Source organism: Silurus meridionalis, chromosome 13 (genome assembly GCF_014805685.1).
Source record: "Silurus meridionalis isolate SWU-2019-XX chromosome 13, ASM1480568v1, whole genome shotgun sequence".
Classification (NCBI taxonomy): Eukaryota; Metazoa; Chordata; class Actinopteri; order Siluriformes; family Siluridae; genus Silurus; species Silurus meridionalis.
The window spans coordinates 11,353,768-11,366,388 of NC_060896.1; the positions used below are offsets into that span (position 1 = coordinate 11,353,768).

The 12,621-nt window shown below is 36.6% G+C and overlaps 1 protein-coding gene across 1 annotated transcript in view; it reads left to right on the forward strand.

Annotated features, from left to right (window-relative positions):
• lrriq1 (leucine-rich repeats and IQ motif containing 1) overlaps positions 1-12,621 on the forward strand; it is a 35,979-nt gene that overhangs the window by 5,969 nt on the left and 17,389 nt on the right. Inside the window, exons 6-19 of the mRNA XM_046864921.1 lie at positions 1,175-1,345; positions 1,380-1,390; positions 1,485-1,556; positions 2,027-2,097; positions 2,157-2,356; positions 2,389-2,579; positions 2,900-3,850; positions 4,858-5,010; positions 5,089-5,239; positions 6,002-6,195; positions 7,604-7,731; positions 7,859-7,932; positions 8,758-8,851; positions 11,041-11,211. Of these exons, the coding sequence (XP_046720877.1) occupies positions 1,175-1,345; positions 1,380-1,390; positions 1,485-1,556; positions 2,027-2,097; positions 2,157-2,356; positions 2,389-2,579; positions 2,900-3,850; positions 4,858-5,010; positions 5,089-5,239; positions 6,002-6,195; positions 7,604-7,731; positions 7,859-7,932; positions 8,758-8,851; positions 11,041-11,211 (2,632 nt within the window). The remainder of the gene's footprint in view (positions 1-1,174; positions 1,346-1,379; positions 1,391-1,484; positions 1,557-2,026; positions 2,098-2,156; positions 2,357-2,388; positions 2,580-2,899; positions 3,851-4,857; positions 5,011-5,088; positions 5,240-6,001; positions 6,196-7,603; positions 7,732-7,858; positions 7,933-8,757; positions 8,852-11,040; positions 11,212-12,621) is intronic.

Below are 12,621 nucleotides of genomic sequence, written 5' to 3' on the forward strand. Positions count from 1 at the left end.
CTATCTGATCTTGTAGCTGAATGAGCACAAATCAACCACTTCCACCCTCCAACATTTAGTGGAAGGCCTTCTTAGAGAATGAGAGGTTATAAGCAGCAAAACTGAACCAACTTTAAGAATGTTTAGAAACCATGTATGGGATAAAGGGTCAGGTTCAAACAAGATGTTGGCTCTATTGTGTTCATAAACCAAACATTCATTCATTTATCTTCAGAAAGTTATTGATCCTATTCAGGGTCATGGTGGATGTGGAGCATATTCAGATTCACCATGTCACAAGAAGAGACAGATAGAATATGCTTTATGGTCATTGCACATGGAATCAAATTTTGATTAGTAGCAATTTAAGCCCCCTTAAAAATACAGTGCAACAAAGTGTTTTAGTGCAGTTGATAGACAAGACTATTATGTTATTTAGATATCTTGCAGAATGTAAGGATTAGGTAATGAAAGGTAGTGCTTATATAGTAACCCTGAAATTATGAGGTGGCCACAATATCCATTAAACCACTGTGCCAGCCTGTAAAGCCAACATTAAACCAAATTGATATCGATAGTCTAAAGATTGCACTTACTTACCTCAAGTCTCATCCATTATTCAATAAATTCAATCGGAAACTATAGATTTGAACCTAAATTTGGATCCCCTAAAGACAAGAACAACGCTTTTATTAAATAATTAGTATTGCTTAGCTCTATAGCATGCATTAACTTTACTGGTTTAATTAATTAGCTGATAAACCTCTGATTATTAAGTTAAAAGTAGGTGTGTTATAGGAGGTTAATTAAAGTCTGTGTGTACAGTGTTTGTGACTGTGTTTTGCTATTCTAGTTTAAACAACCTCTGCTGGTTCAGGATGGTGTTAAAAAAACCCTGAATAAATATAATATAATAATATATTATATAATAAAATATTATATATAATTATAAATATCATATATATATATATATATATATATATATATATATATATATATATATATATATATATATATATATATATATATGAAAATGTATGAAAAATATGAGAAAAAGGTTGCTAAAATATATCAGCCGATATTTTATATTCTACTGTACTCGAATTTTGGCTTTTACTTGTTATTTTGACATGTAGAACCCATTTTAATGAATTTGTAGGATTCTAAAGCTTGTGGATGTATTTGTTGATATCAGATATTGAATATGACACACACAAGGATACTGAAAGACAACTAATGCTTGAATGGAGACAGCTGGATGAGAACCTGAGGAAAGAGGAGGAGCAGAGACTGGCTGAGCTTGAGGCAGAGAAGGAGCAGTGTCTGAAGTCAGCCAGAGAAGAAGAAGAAGAAGAAGCGCAGAACTGAGCAGTTTAGAGAGGAGCTGAAGAGGAACGAAATAACGAATCAGGTACATCTGTTTGTGTAAGAGCTGCATGAAATCGCTGTAGACTTTCTTTTGGTGGAAGAATGAAAACTCAATCCCTTTCCATATTCATTTGCAGTTTGAATATTTGCAACCTGAAGGAGATGGTGAAATAAACCAAAGCTTTCAACTTGAAATAGTAAAACAGCAGGTGAGTGTGAACGCTGTTTAAAACACCTGCCCATGTATGTATATCAAAAGGAAGCGACAAAAATAAAATTCCAATAACAGCATGTTCTGAAATGTATGCATTTTTTTAAATATCAGAGTAATTTGTCAATCATGCTCAATTATGATTTTTTATTTATTTATAGTTATGTTCAATGCGGAAGAACATTCTCACTTGTAAAAGCCTTTATGATACCTATCCTATTCTTTTTCTCTTTTTTATGCCTATAAATGTGGGATTATATAATTCTATAATAAATATAAACATTGGCAAATTATTGTGGTGCAAGAGGAATAAAGAACGAGAGCATGCGTTTCACCCCATTGTTTCTCATGTTGGTATAGCAGCATTCTTTTCAATTGTATATCTTTTCAAAATACTTTAATTTTGAATGTATAGACAAACTGCTTGAATAGATTTTCAAAATATGCTTGAATGTAATTGTGTCTCAGGAGCTGATCCAGAAATTAGAAGAACAGATAGCGGAGGAGAGACGAGTTTTAAGGAAGTACAGCAGGAAGAGGCGAGGAGATCTGAGGCACGGTGCATTGCAGCCGCAACAAAGTTACAGGCAGCTTTCAGAGGGACACAGGTGCGTCGCTGGAGCAAACAAGCACTTATCAGGAAGAGAGAAGAAGAAAGGGAACAGAGGCAGGAAAGGGAGGAACGAATGAAGATGGAGTGGGAGAAGGAGAGAAGGAAGGTGGAGCTGGAGGAACAGCTTCACAGAGAAGAGGCAGAGAGGAGAAGAGCCGAGTATGAGAGAGCCAAAGAGCAGGAGCGCCATCGCCTGGAGAGGGAGCGCAAGCTGGAGGAGCAGAAAAGAAAAAAGAAAAGGAAGATGCTAAGAGGAGAGAGTATGAAAGGAAAAGAAAGGAGGAGGGGAAGCAGAAAAGGATGGAAGAAATGACTATAGTAGAGGAAAGGAGAAAATGCATGGGGAGGAGGAAATTAAAGAAGAGGAAAAAGAAAAGAGGAGGCAAAATCACCAGATGGGAGAGAAGAGTGCAGACTGGATGAAGAAAGGAGAAATGTAAAGGAGACTGAGGAACAGAAAATGAAAAGAAAAAGAATTGGGGATGAAATAAAAAGAAAGATGAGGTGGAATTCCTGGAAAGGATAGAAAATAAAAGAGTGAAGAAAGTACTAAGAAAAGCACAGGAGGATGAAGAGAAGACAAGAAAAGCAGAAGAAAAGCAAGGACTGAAGGTGAAAGCAAAAGAAATGATAATGAAAAGCAAAAATTATGGAAATAAGAACAGTGCACGAGGAGAGAAAAGAAAATATGTAGAAGAAGCAAAGAGGGTTGAAAATGAACAGAAAAGGCGAGAGGAAGAGGAGAAGAAAAGATGGAAATCAGGAGAGTGGAGAAGGAAAAGAAGTTACAGGTAGAGAAGGAAGAGGTGGAGAGAAAAGTAGTAAAAGAAACAAAGAGAACAGAGGATGAAAGAATAAGAATAGAGGAAGAAAACCAGAAACGAATGAAAGGGAGGAGAATGGAGGAGGAAAATAAAATAAAAGAAGAGGAAGAAAAAGGGGGAAAAAAAGAGGAAGAGGAAAAACATGAAAAGTTGAATGGAAAACAATTTGTAGAGGAGATAGGTGTAAAGCAAAAGGAACAAGTTAAAAAGAATAAAACTGAAAAAGGACAAATAACAAAACTTAAGGAAAAGAACATCAAAGGAAAGGACATGATCATGTTGAGAAATGATGAACAGAATATGGAGGAACGAAAGCTAAATAAGCACAATCTAAATGGACTTGTTGATCAGACAGAAAATCCCGAGACTGACAAGGAGAGCAGGAATACTACAAAATGGGGGAACGCAGAGAAATTTAGTGATAATGAATCCCAGATATGTTTTTCTCAGTCACTCAGTATGTCCAAAAGTGACTTAGCCAAACCTCTGTGCTCCAGAAATGAGCAGGACAAGCAGCTCAGCTGCCAACTTGTATCAACCCTGTCCACCCTGTGTCCTGATGACAGCAGTGTAGCATTGAGTCCAATTGGAGAGGAAAGTTTAATAGATAACAGAGAGTTGCAGTGTGCTCTGGATGACTCGAGCTCTGCATGTCTTCCTGAATGCACTGAGCAAAAGCGATTAGCCTGGATGATGAACTGCACTCCTTGGTCCAAGCTCTCCATGCAGAACAAAAGGAAGGTGCTCAGTTCTGCACCCAAGAGGAGGGTTCATAGGAAAGCTTCAGGACACAACCTGCTACCGTTACCTGTGGACACTATTCTCAGGTTCGGTCCCTGGAGCTCTCTTAAACAGGTAGCACAACTTCTTAGTCATTCATTCATTCATTCATTCATTCATTCATTCATTCATTCATTCATTCATTCATTCATTTATAGTAAGAACAATCCTAATCCCTATTCACTGTATCTGTAGTCTATTCATGATGTAGATTGACGCAGTCACAGTCACAATCCCAAAGTTATTATTTTCCAATAATAGCAATACCCTATGTATTCATACTTTTTATTCCCTAGCAGCCAAAAACCCTATTATTTAAGAATGATACAGTATATAAAGCATTTTAGTTTGTTGCACATTCATAAAACAAGTCAGTTACTGTTTTCACTAATATTATTGCCACCCTATAATTTCCCTCACCAGTCTTTGTCATGTTTTTGAGACATTGGCCCTCTGCTGGAAATACTTTGCCCTATTAAAATACTAAGAAGTTAAAAGCACTGAAACTAGAGACTTCTTCCTCCTTACAGATGAGAGATACACAGTTTTGTATTAGTTTATTTGAAGTGCATTTAATTGCTGTTCAAGTCTATAAGTTATAAAATTGATAAAAATTGTAATGTGTATGATTGAGAGTCACATTGATATAACCAGTGACTTGCACCTGAACTAATGTCATTGTTGTAGAAATGTAATCAACACCTTCTGACCAATCAGAATTAAGCATTAAACAGCATCAAATCAGGCAGTCAGGATATGCAAACTACTGCATGGTGGGATAATTAAAAAGGTATTCTCTTATATTTAATATGTGGCAGATGTCCTTATCCAGAGTAAATTACATTTATTTAATTCATACAACTTAAGGACCCTGCACAGGGGCCCAAGTGTGTCAGATTGGTGTGACTGGGAATTGGACTCATGATCTTCTGAGCCAAAGTCCAATACCTTAACTACTAAGCTACAGTACCACCTCCTCTACCATCTTATATAAAGTGCTTAATAAAGAGACAGGCATAAACATATATAATAATATTGTAATGAAATCCTAAACAGTGTTACTCCTATCAACACCATACCAGGTAACTTCAGTAACTCTGGAGGATTTGTCCAGCTGCAGTCTCTCCACACTGTCTGAGTGTAGCATGTTACAGAGTCTGACACTCAGACGATGCAAACTTCAAGCCCTGGATGGACTTAACCAGTGCACCGAACTTCGGCATATTGACTTACAGGTATGCACTAGTGCTCTCGAATGGCTGTCGTGGTCATATAGGAATCGTGTCTTTAAAAGCTTCCTGTTCTTTCTCAAGGAAAACTATATCACATATGTTGACTGCGGGGGTCTGGAAAGACTTGAGGTTTTGCTTTTGGGAAGGAACCACCTTATGAGCATCCATGGTCTGGACGATGCTGTAAACCTGACTGTGCTTCAGCTTTCCCATAATGTCATCTCCCGCATCAGTAAGTGATTTACTTAAGGCTGAACATGTTTGAAATCATTGGCAACACTTCCTGTCGGAAGTTCAGACATTTAGACTGCAGTAGACTTCAGTGTAGCTGTCTAAAAACCTTTCATTTAACACTCTTATTCTTTTCACTGCTCAAAAATAGGTTTTCTTAAAAAAAAAAAAGAAAAACAAATATTTCTTATCTTGATTTTGCATATTGACAGTAACAACCATATAGTTATTGACTTTATTATATTTTTAATGTGCTATTTTGACCGAAATTGGCATGGAATCTGGTGGAAATTGATGTCATAGGGTGCACTGAACTAATTTCAACCAAGGAGAAAAAGGAACACAAAGTTCAGAACCATTCATCATGGTTTAAATATGGCCCATATACAAGCTGATGGTGGTGCTAGAGCATTACCTGAAATTTGGCCACAATGCTTTTTAGACCCTTCTTAAACAGTCATAGCCAAAAGAAGTAAAGGAAACAAAAGAATAATAAAAAGATATAAATAACTACCTACCTTTTTATGTCCTGAAACCTGTTTGTGTTCCACTAGATGGCAGCATTGTCTTATTACGTAGCTTTCTCTGTAGCGATTTGTGACCTACTCTTCAGTAGTCATGAATAAATCCTTCATAAGCCAAAGGTTAAATGCTCTCAAATCCTACTTACTTTCAGCTCTCATAATCTGAAATCAGATTTCAGTGTGGCTGATGTTAGATTTCTACTTGCTCTCTCCTATATGAATGCTGTTGTTTCTGTTAGGTGGTTTGGGATCTCTGAAAAAGCTTCACCGCCTGAAAGTTGACCATAACCAGTTGATCAGCACGAAAGGACTCAGTGAAGCTTTTACGCTTTTGCATGTGGATTGCTCGTATAACCACCTCAGTCATGTGGAAGGCCTGGAGAACTGCGCTCTGCTCAACATGCTGGATCTGAGAGGGAACAACCTGACCGAGGTGAATAAAATGATACACAAGCACAACATTTAAAATAAGGAGATGGTGAGATAATTCCTTCAGATGCCTTCTTAGATTTATTTTCTGGAACTTCTGTCCCCTCTTACTTCTGTCCCCCAAAATATAAACAAAATAGGCAGGTTAAACACAGCAACACTGACAGGATAAAATTCTTGTGAACCGATGGTCTACTGGCTGAGTTGCTGATCGGAAGGTTATGTGTTCTAATCCCATCAAGGGAAAGTTGCCTTGATCGGGATCCTGTGTCTTTAATCGTCATATGCTCATTTGAATCCTGTCTAATTTTTAAGGGTCTTTGGATAAAAGCATCAGGCCGATGAGCAAATGTATTGAAAATGTAAACATTTACTCTATAAACACTATGACAATACACAAATATGTTAACAAATGTGGCTTTTCTTTGTCATGTGATTTTGATACCTCGCCATCCGCAGCACACATGCATTAAAAATTGGCTGCTGTAGTGACTATTTTGTTTGATTCCGCAATATTTCGGCTCCAATGCATGCAAAACAGATGCAAACAATCTGAAAGAAGGCCAAATAGATTCAAAGAAGGAAAATGGAAAAAAGACAGTTACAACTTTGTATCCCTTTAATTTTATACTGTACATGATTACAAATATTACGGTCATATTGTGTCCAGACTGTATGGCAGGCTAAACAGTGATCTGTTGTTAATGCTTCATTCTGGTGTCTCATAAGCATGGATGGTTGGCCTTGTTCATCGTGCGCTTTAAAAAACCAAACTGTTTCCCGCACATTTTGGTGACGTACACAAGATTTAAACTCTCTTCAGGGCTATGTCAAAAATTGCAGATTGTATTCCTTAAATGATAATGACACACAATCGTATAGGAATACATTGCAAATCTCATAAAGGAGGAGAAAACAAGTTCATTCTACTGAGTAATATTTAGTGACATCTCATTATTCTGAATTGCCTTTTAACTGATGTAATTTTTGTTTCACTGTGCTTTTTTGTGTCACGGCTAATTAAAATGAGGCGAACAGCCACATGAAGGAGCTCTGTTTAGAGTTTTAAGCTTTCCAGAATTAAATAGATGTATATATATACACATACACAATGTCCTTTTAATCACCAGAGTAGGATCCGAGAAAAGACAGAGCCCTACTGACGACGACTATTGTTTACATCATCGTCGCATTAAAAACGGCTCATCCATTCACCTCCTGTTAGCGTCTGCCGTCACTTTAATTCAATTTCCACTGCCAGTCTGGCTCAGAGCTCAGAAATGTGGTCTTGTGGTTTCATATTTAGGGTGAGGCTTGTGTTTCTCAGCTCATGGGACATTTAATGCTTGACATGATCAGGATGGTATTTTGGCAGTTTGGTTTTATACTTATTTTTTTTGTCTTTGGCATAGCTGCCTATGCTTAAGAACCATGTCCTGTTGAGGGAGCTATATCTGGATGATAACAGCATCTGCTCTCTGCATGGCCTGGATAGCTGCTGGCTGCCTCTGCTGTGGTGTCTGTCTGTGTCTCAGAACAGGTGGGTGCGCTCTACCTGTACCATGCTGTCTAGCTTATGTGATTATTTCTGTATTTTTTCACTGTCTCATTTTTTTTTATCTTCTTTTCAGTTTTATCACACTGATTGTGTTCAAATTCTTTTTCAGTATCACCCAGCTACCACTGCTAGTGGACTTGCTTTCATTGAAGACACTTAATGTTAGTCACAACTGCCTCTCAGGTAGGAAAATGACTAAATAAATAAGGTTCTATGTTTAAACCACAGCACAGTTCTCACGTCACAATGCTTATAAGATGTTATAAATAGTTTATAAGCACTGGTTTATATTAATGCACATGTTCTATTATTATTATTTGAATTGTAACAGCTAAGCTACGAATGTGTATAATACTAATAAATAAAATAAAAAAAGATTATTGTTTAAACATAAAAATGATATTGATTAATGATATAGTTTTCTGAAAGAAGACATTCTTTTAGCATGGTTTGCTACAAAGTTACATTTTGTACCAATGACCTCCTCCATGGGGAACTTTTTTCTTAATTTCTTCAAAGAAAAAAGAAAAGGAGCCTGGTGAGGGAATGATTGCTTATAGCTGCTATTACATCATATAAGCTTGTTTAGTAGATGGTCTGCAGCATTGAGTGTAACTATAAGTGGGGAAAATGATATGTTGTTCTTTAGTAAATACAAAATTGTAATCATTGGCAAATGATTGTGGTATAAGAGGAATAAAACACATCGGGACATGCTGTTATTGAGGCTCATTCACATTACATTTGATTTATTTTCCCAAGTTAATATTAATAACACAATTTTATATCATATATTGGATTGGTGTAAAGAAGTGATTTATTAAATGAAATCTATCCCAATATTTAAAAAAATGTTTTAATCAGAAAGCAGTTCAGTTTAATTTCTAAATAAACAGATAATAGTTGCGAAGCTTCACATGTCTATGATTAGATTTGTATCTGCAATAAGATTATGCATCATTATTTCTTCTGTAAAAGAGAATATAAACACCTCTACCTCTCTTCTAGAGCTGAGGAACATTTGTATGAGTCTTCAGGGATGCGCTCATCTTCAGGAGCTCAGCATTACTGATAATCCCGTACAGCAGGAAAATGACTGGAGGTGAGGTTAATACTGCAGGTTTTACTGAAGGATTGTTTTTTTTATGTTAGCAATCGCCTGCACACATCTATTCGACATTATAATGTCAAAGATGTGAACAATCCGAGAGCCCTAGTACTTTAATAAAATAGAAGGGCAACCCGACCTCCTGTTGTAACGGAAAAGTTAGTTTTTTTTATTGGCAGACACAGCTATGTGTACGTTCCAGCAAAAGACACTAACATTTGAAGCGTGTCCCAGAGTGTAACATGAATGGAGATACACTGATGGATCAGGCAAACTCGGGAGAATAAACATTCCACTTTAACATGGAGTTTCCGGGCCGGGACACCAGGCTAGCTAGTGTATCAGCGTGTCAGTTATTGGATTACCTGGTGACATCTATCTGCACGTGGACTTAAGTGCTTGTAATTCTTTAAAATATTTACTCAGCAGAAGAATATTTGCGAAGCACATGCCTTACAGCCCTACGCTGGCTGTTTTGTTTTACATGCACTTAAACAGAATGATGTGAATGATAAAAATGTAAAAGAATTATGGATAAAGTGGGAGTTTTGAAGATGACAACAAGTAAATTGATGTGATTTTGCATATTTTAAAAAGGTTTTAAATGTGCAGTAGTATTAACCTGTATTCGTGTTAAGTAGTGTTAACTTCATTAATAATGTAGTTTGTAGTTTTTATATCGCAGTTTGTATAGACCCTTTATCTAATTGCATGGGCAATACATAGTAATGAGATATTTTTAACTCACATATACTTGTAAGCTCCTTTTAAACATGTATTTGTTGTACTCCATTTATAAATGAGATCATCATGACAGAGATAGGAATGTCAATCAAAATCCTCTCTATGTGTCTCGCATATGCATTGTGCAGACAGGGAATTCGTTCAGGTTGCGCTCATTATTGGGATGAACTTTATCTAACCCTCAATGACAGCAGTGGTATTACGCTCTCTGTTTTCACTGCTGTCCTCAGGTTTTTTAATCTGCAGCCAATGATAACAGCAGCAAAATTAAAAGCACTGAAGAATATCACAAGCAGGAACAGAGAGAAAGAAGAGGGATTTTACCTCCATAAATCTTTCTGCTGTATGAGCCTGTGTTTGCAGGGAAGTTTTCACTAAGTGATTTATGGATTTAGTCGTGATCTTAGGCACACTGTTTTGCACGGCGGGCCTGTTGAATCTTCGATCCATCCGTTCTGACAGCCATATGAGCCACACATTGGGCCTTATTTCAGTACTATATGATATGTTCATGGACAAACTTCCATTACAGGGTATACAGTCAACTTCATTATTACAGAATGTATATTACAGCCTGTAATGTTAATATTTTATCTACTTTACTTAAAGCATACTAAGACCAAATCCTACAGAGTTTTCTGTTATTCTGAACATGATGTAAATAATATTGCGTTTCAAGCTTACTTAGTATATATCAATTTCTTTTTCTTATACACATGCACATCCACGCAAATGTTGCCACAGCCCAAAGCACTCGAGTCTGATGTCGTACGATTTTGGGAAAGAAAAGGAAAATGGACTCTTTGTGATTGGCAGCCTCGAGACTGGACAGAGGCCAACAGAGCCCTTTTCACTTCTAATTCAAAAGTGTCATCACCGTTTCTCTCCGCGAGGAGCCAACTTTGACTAAAGCTCTTTGCTCTGCACGCAGACGGCCTGCGGACTCTCCTGTGTTTGAAATGTCAAACTCATTAAACATTTCATCTCCATTTCTTAACTGATTTCATGTGCTCAATGTAAATATTCTGCAGTTGAGTTGGGGGAAAAGAATGAGAGGGAGAGAAAGAGAGGGGTGGGGGAGAGATACGAAAATATAGTTTCCTTGATATAGAATTTCCCTGGGTACAGTTGATACAGTATTAATCCTCTTGATGTAGTGTACATAAAGTGTATTTACATTCTTGGAATCAGCTTTAAAAAAAGGGAAAATCTCTCTCTTCATTTTCAATGTTAAATCATGAAGATAATTTATTTGTCTCTCGATTCGGCAAATGATTTCAATTTTATTTATGTGCAGAGACAAAATTCAGTGACATGTCAGTCACTTCTTACATGCCCATCTCATTTTTACAGTGTTATCTATTTAATCAGGTGAATGAACTTAGTTTATTTGATTTATTTATTCATTAATTTGTTTGTTCTTAAAATATTTTATGCAGGTCTTCTGTTCTGGCAGTAAATCCAAACTTGATAAAGCTGAACGGAGAGCAAAACGGTGCCTCAGGAAAACTCTCTGCATACTCAACACAGCTGTGGAGCTTCCAGGCCCTTTGCCAGTCGCACCAAGATCAGATTGACGCAGTACTACAGAGACACAGCATGGAGATCAGGTAGGGGATGTCCTCAGAGCACAGGCTATTCCCATGAATTGGTGGGAAAAATGTGTGTATTTGTTATAAGCCCATTTTTATGCATCAGACATCACCCTGCCCCAACCAAGCTTTATCAAGCTTGGCATGAAAGTATTTCAAATACATGGTGAATAGCAGGAAATACAGCCAATCAGAGGAGACAGGAAATATAAAAAGAGAACATACACAAATCAAACTCACATTTAGGTATATGTTCTTGCAAAACAGGTGAGGCATTAATTAGAGTTTTGAGTGATGGGATGCTGGTGAATGATAGACGTGGTACTGTTACACATATGTGAACTGAAAACGTAAAATAGACACTAATTGAAAGTTTTAAATTTGGTTATAATGAGTAGTAAAGAGAGTCTGTGTACCTCTGAGTGTATATTTATTGTCCTGTATATGAGCTTGTCTGTCAGAATAATGCTTTTGACAAGCTGGAAAACAAAATACACAGAATTATAATAAAACATAAAAAGAACACGTACAAATACGCACATGTTGTTAGTGATTGCACATGATCATTCAGTTGATGTACAGGTACTTCAATTAGCTAGCTAGACAGCCTGTAGAGTGAGATTCGTTGGATTTGGCGATATGCAGGTCGCTGTATTTAGCGATGTGTATTTTATTGATGCATTCAATAAAATTGTTTTCATTTTCATAATGTTTCTGCAGTATTGAGCAAATGGAATTATATTATCAGAGCTATAAAAACCGCATACTGCATTGAATCATTGGAAATCCTTAGGCAGATTATTGTGCTGAGTGTTGTTAAAATGTAGGCATATTACTGTGCTGAATTCTCTGATTATTGAGTTGTTCCTGTGATAATAATCAGCACAGTGGACAAGATGAAGCACAAATGATATATTTTGCAATGACTTTTTTATGTATCACAAAGCGCAAAAAATATATATATATATTTCAGTGACTATTAATAATGAATAAGTGCATTTCTGGTTCTGGTTATAGAAGACTGATGCTGACAAAATGCTTGTCACTTCTTTATTAGCAAGCGAATGAATTTTAAAAGACGTCTTTAAGGTGGAGTGGTAAAGAACGACACTTTGCAAGGATTTAATAAAACATGTAAGCGTTAAAAAAAATTTAGTAGACACCTTGAGGGAAAATTAAGCAATGTATAGAAGTAGTAAGTGATGAATCCTAAAAAAAAATATGGCTTATAAATAAATCTACTGACCGTTTGAGGTAGTAAGCATGTCTGAAGTAGTAAGTGGACAGTTTTCTGTTCATCACTGTGAATGCAGCATATACAGATTGTGAGAGAGATGTGTGCAGCTGTTTATTATTTAGAGGCAAATTGTTGTTGAGGGAATGATTAAGCCCAGTGTGTTTGTGTTTATGCCAAAGCTAATGAAACAT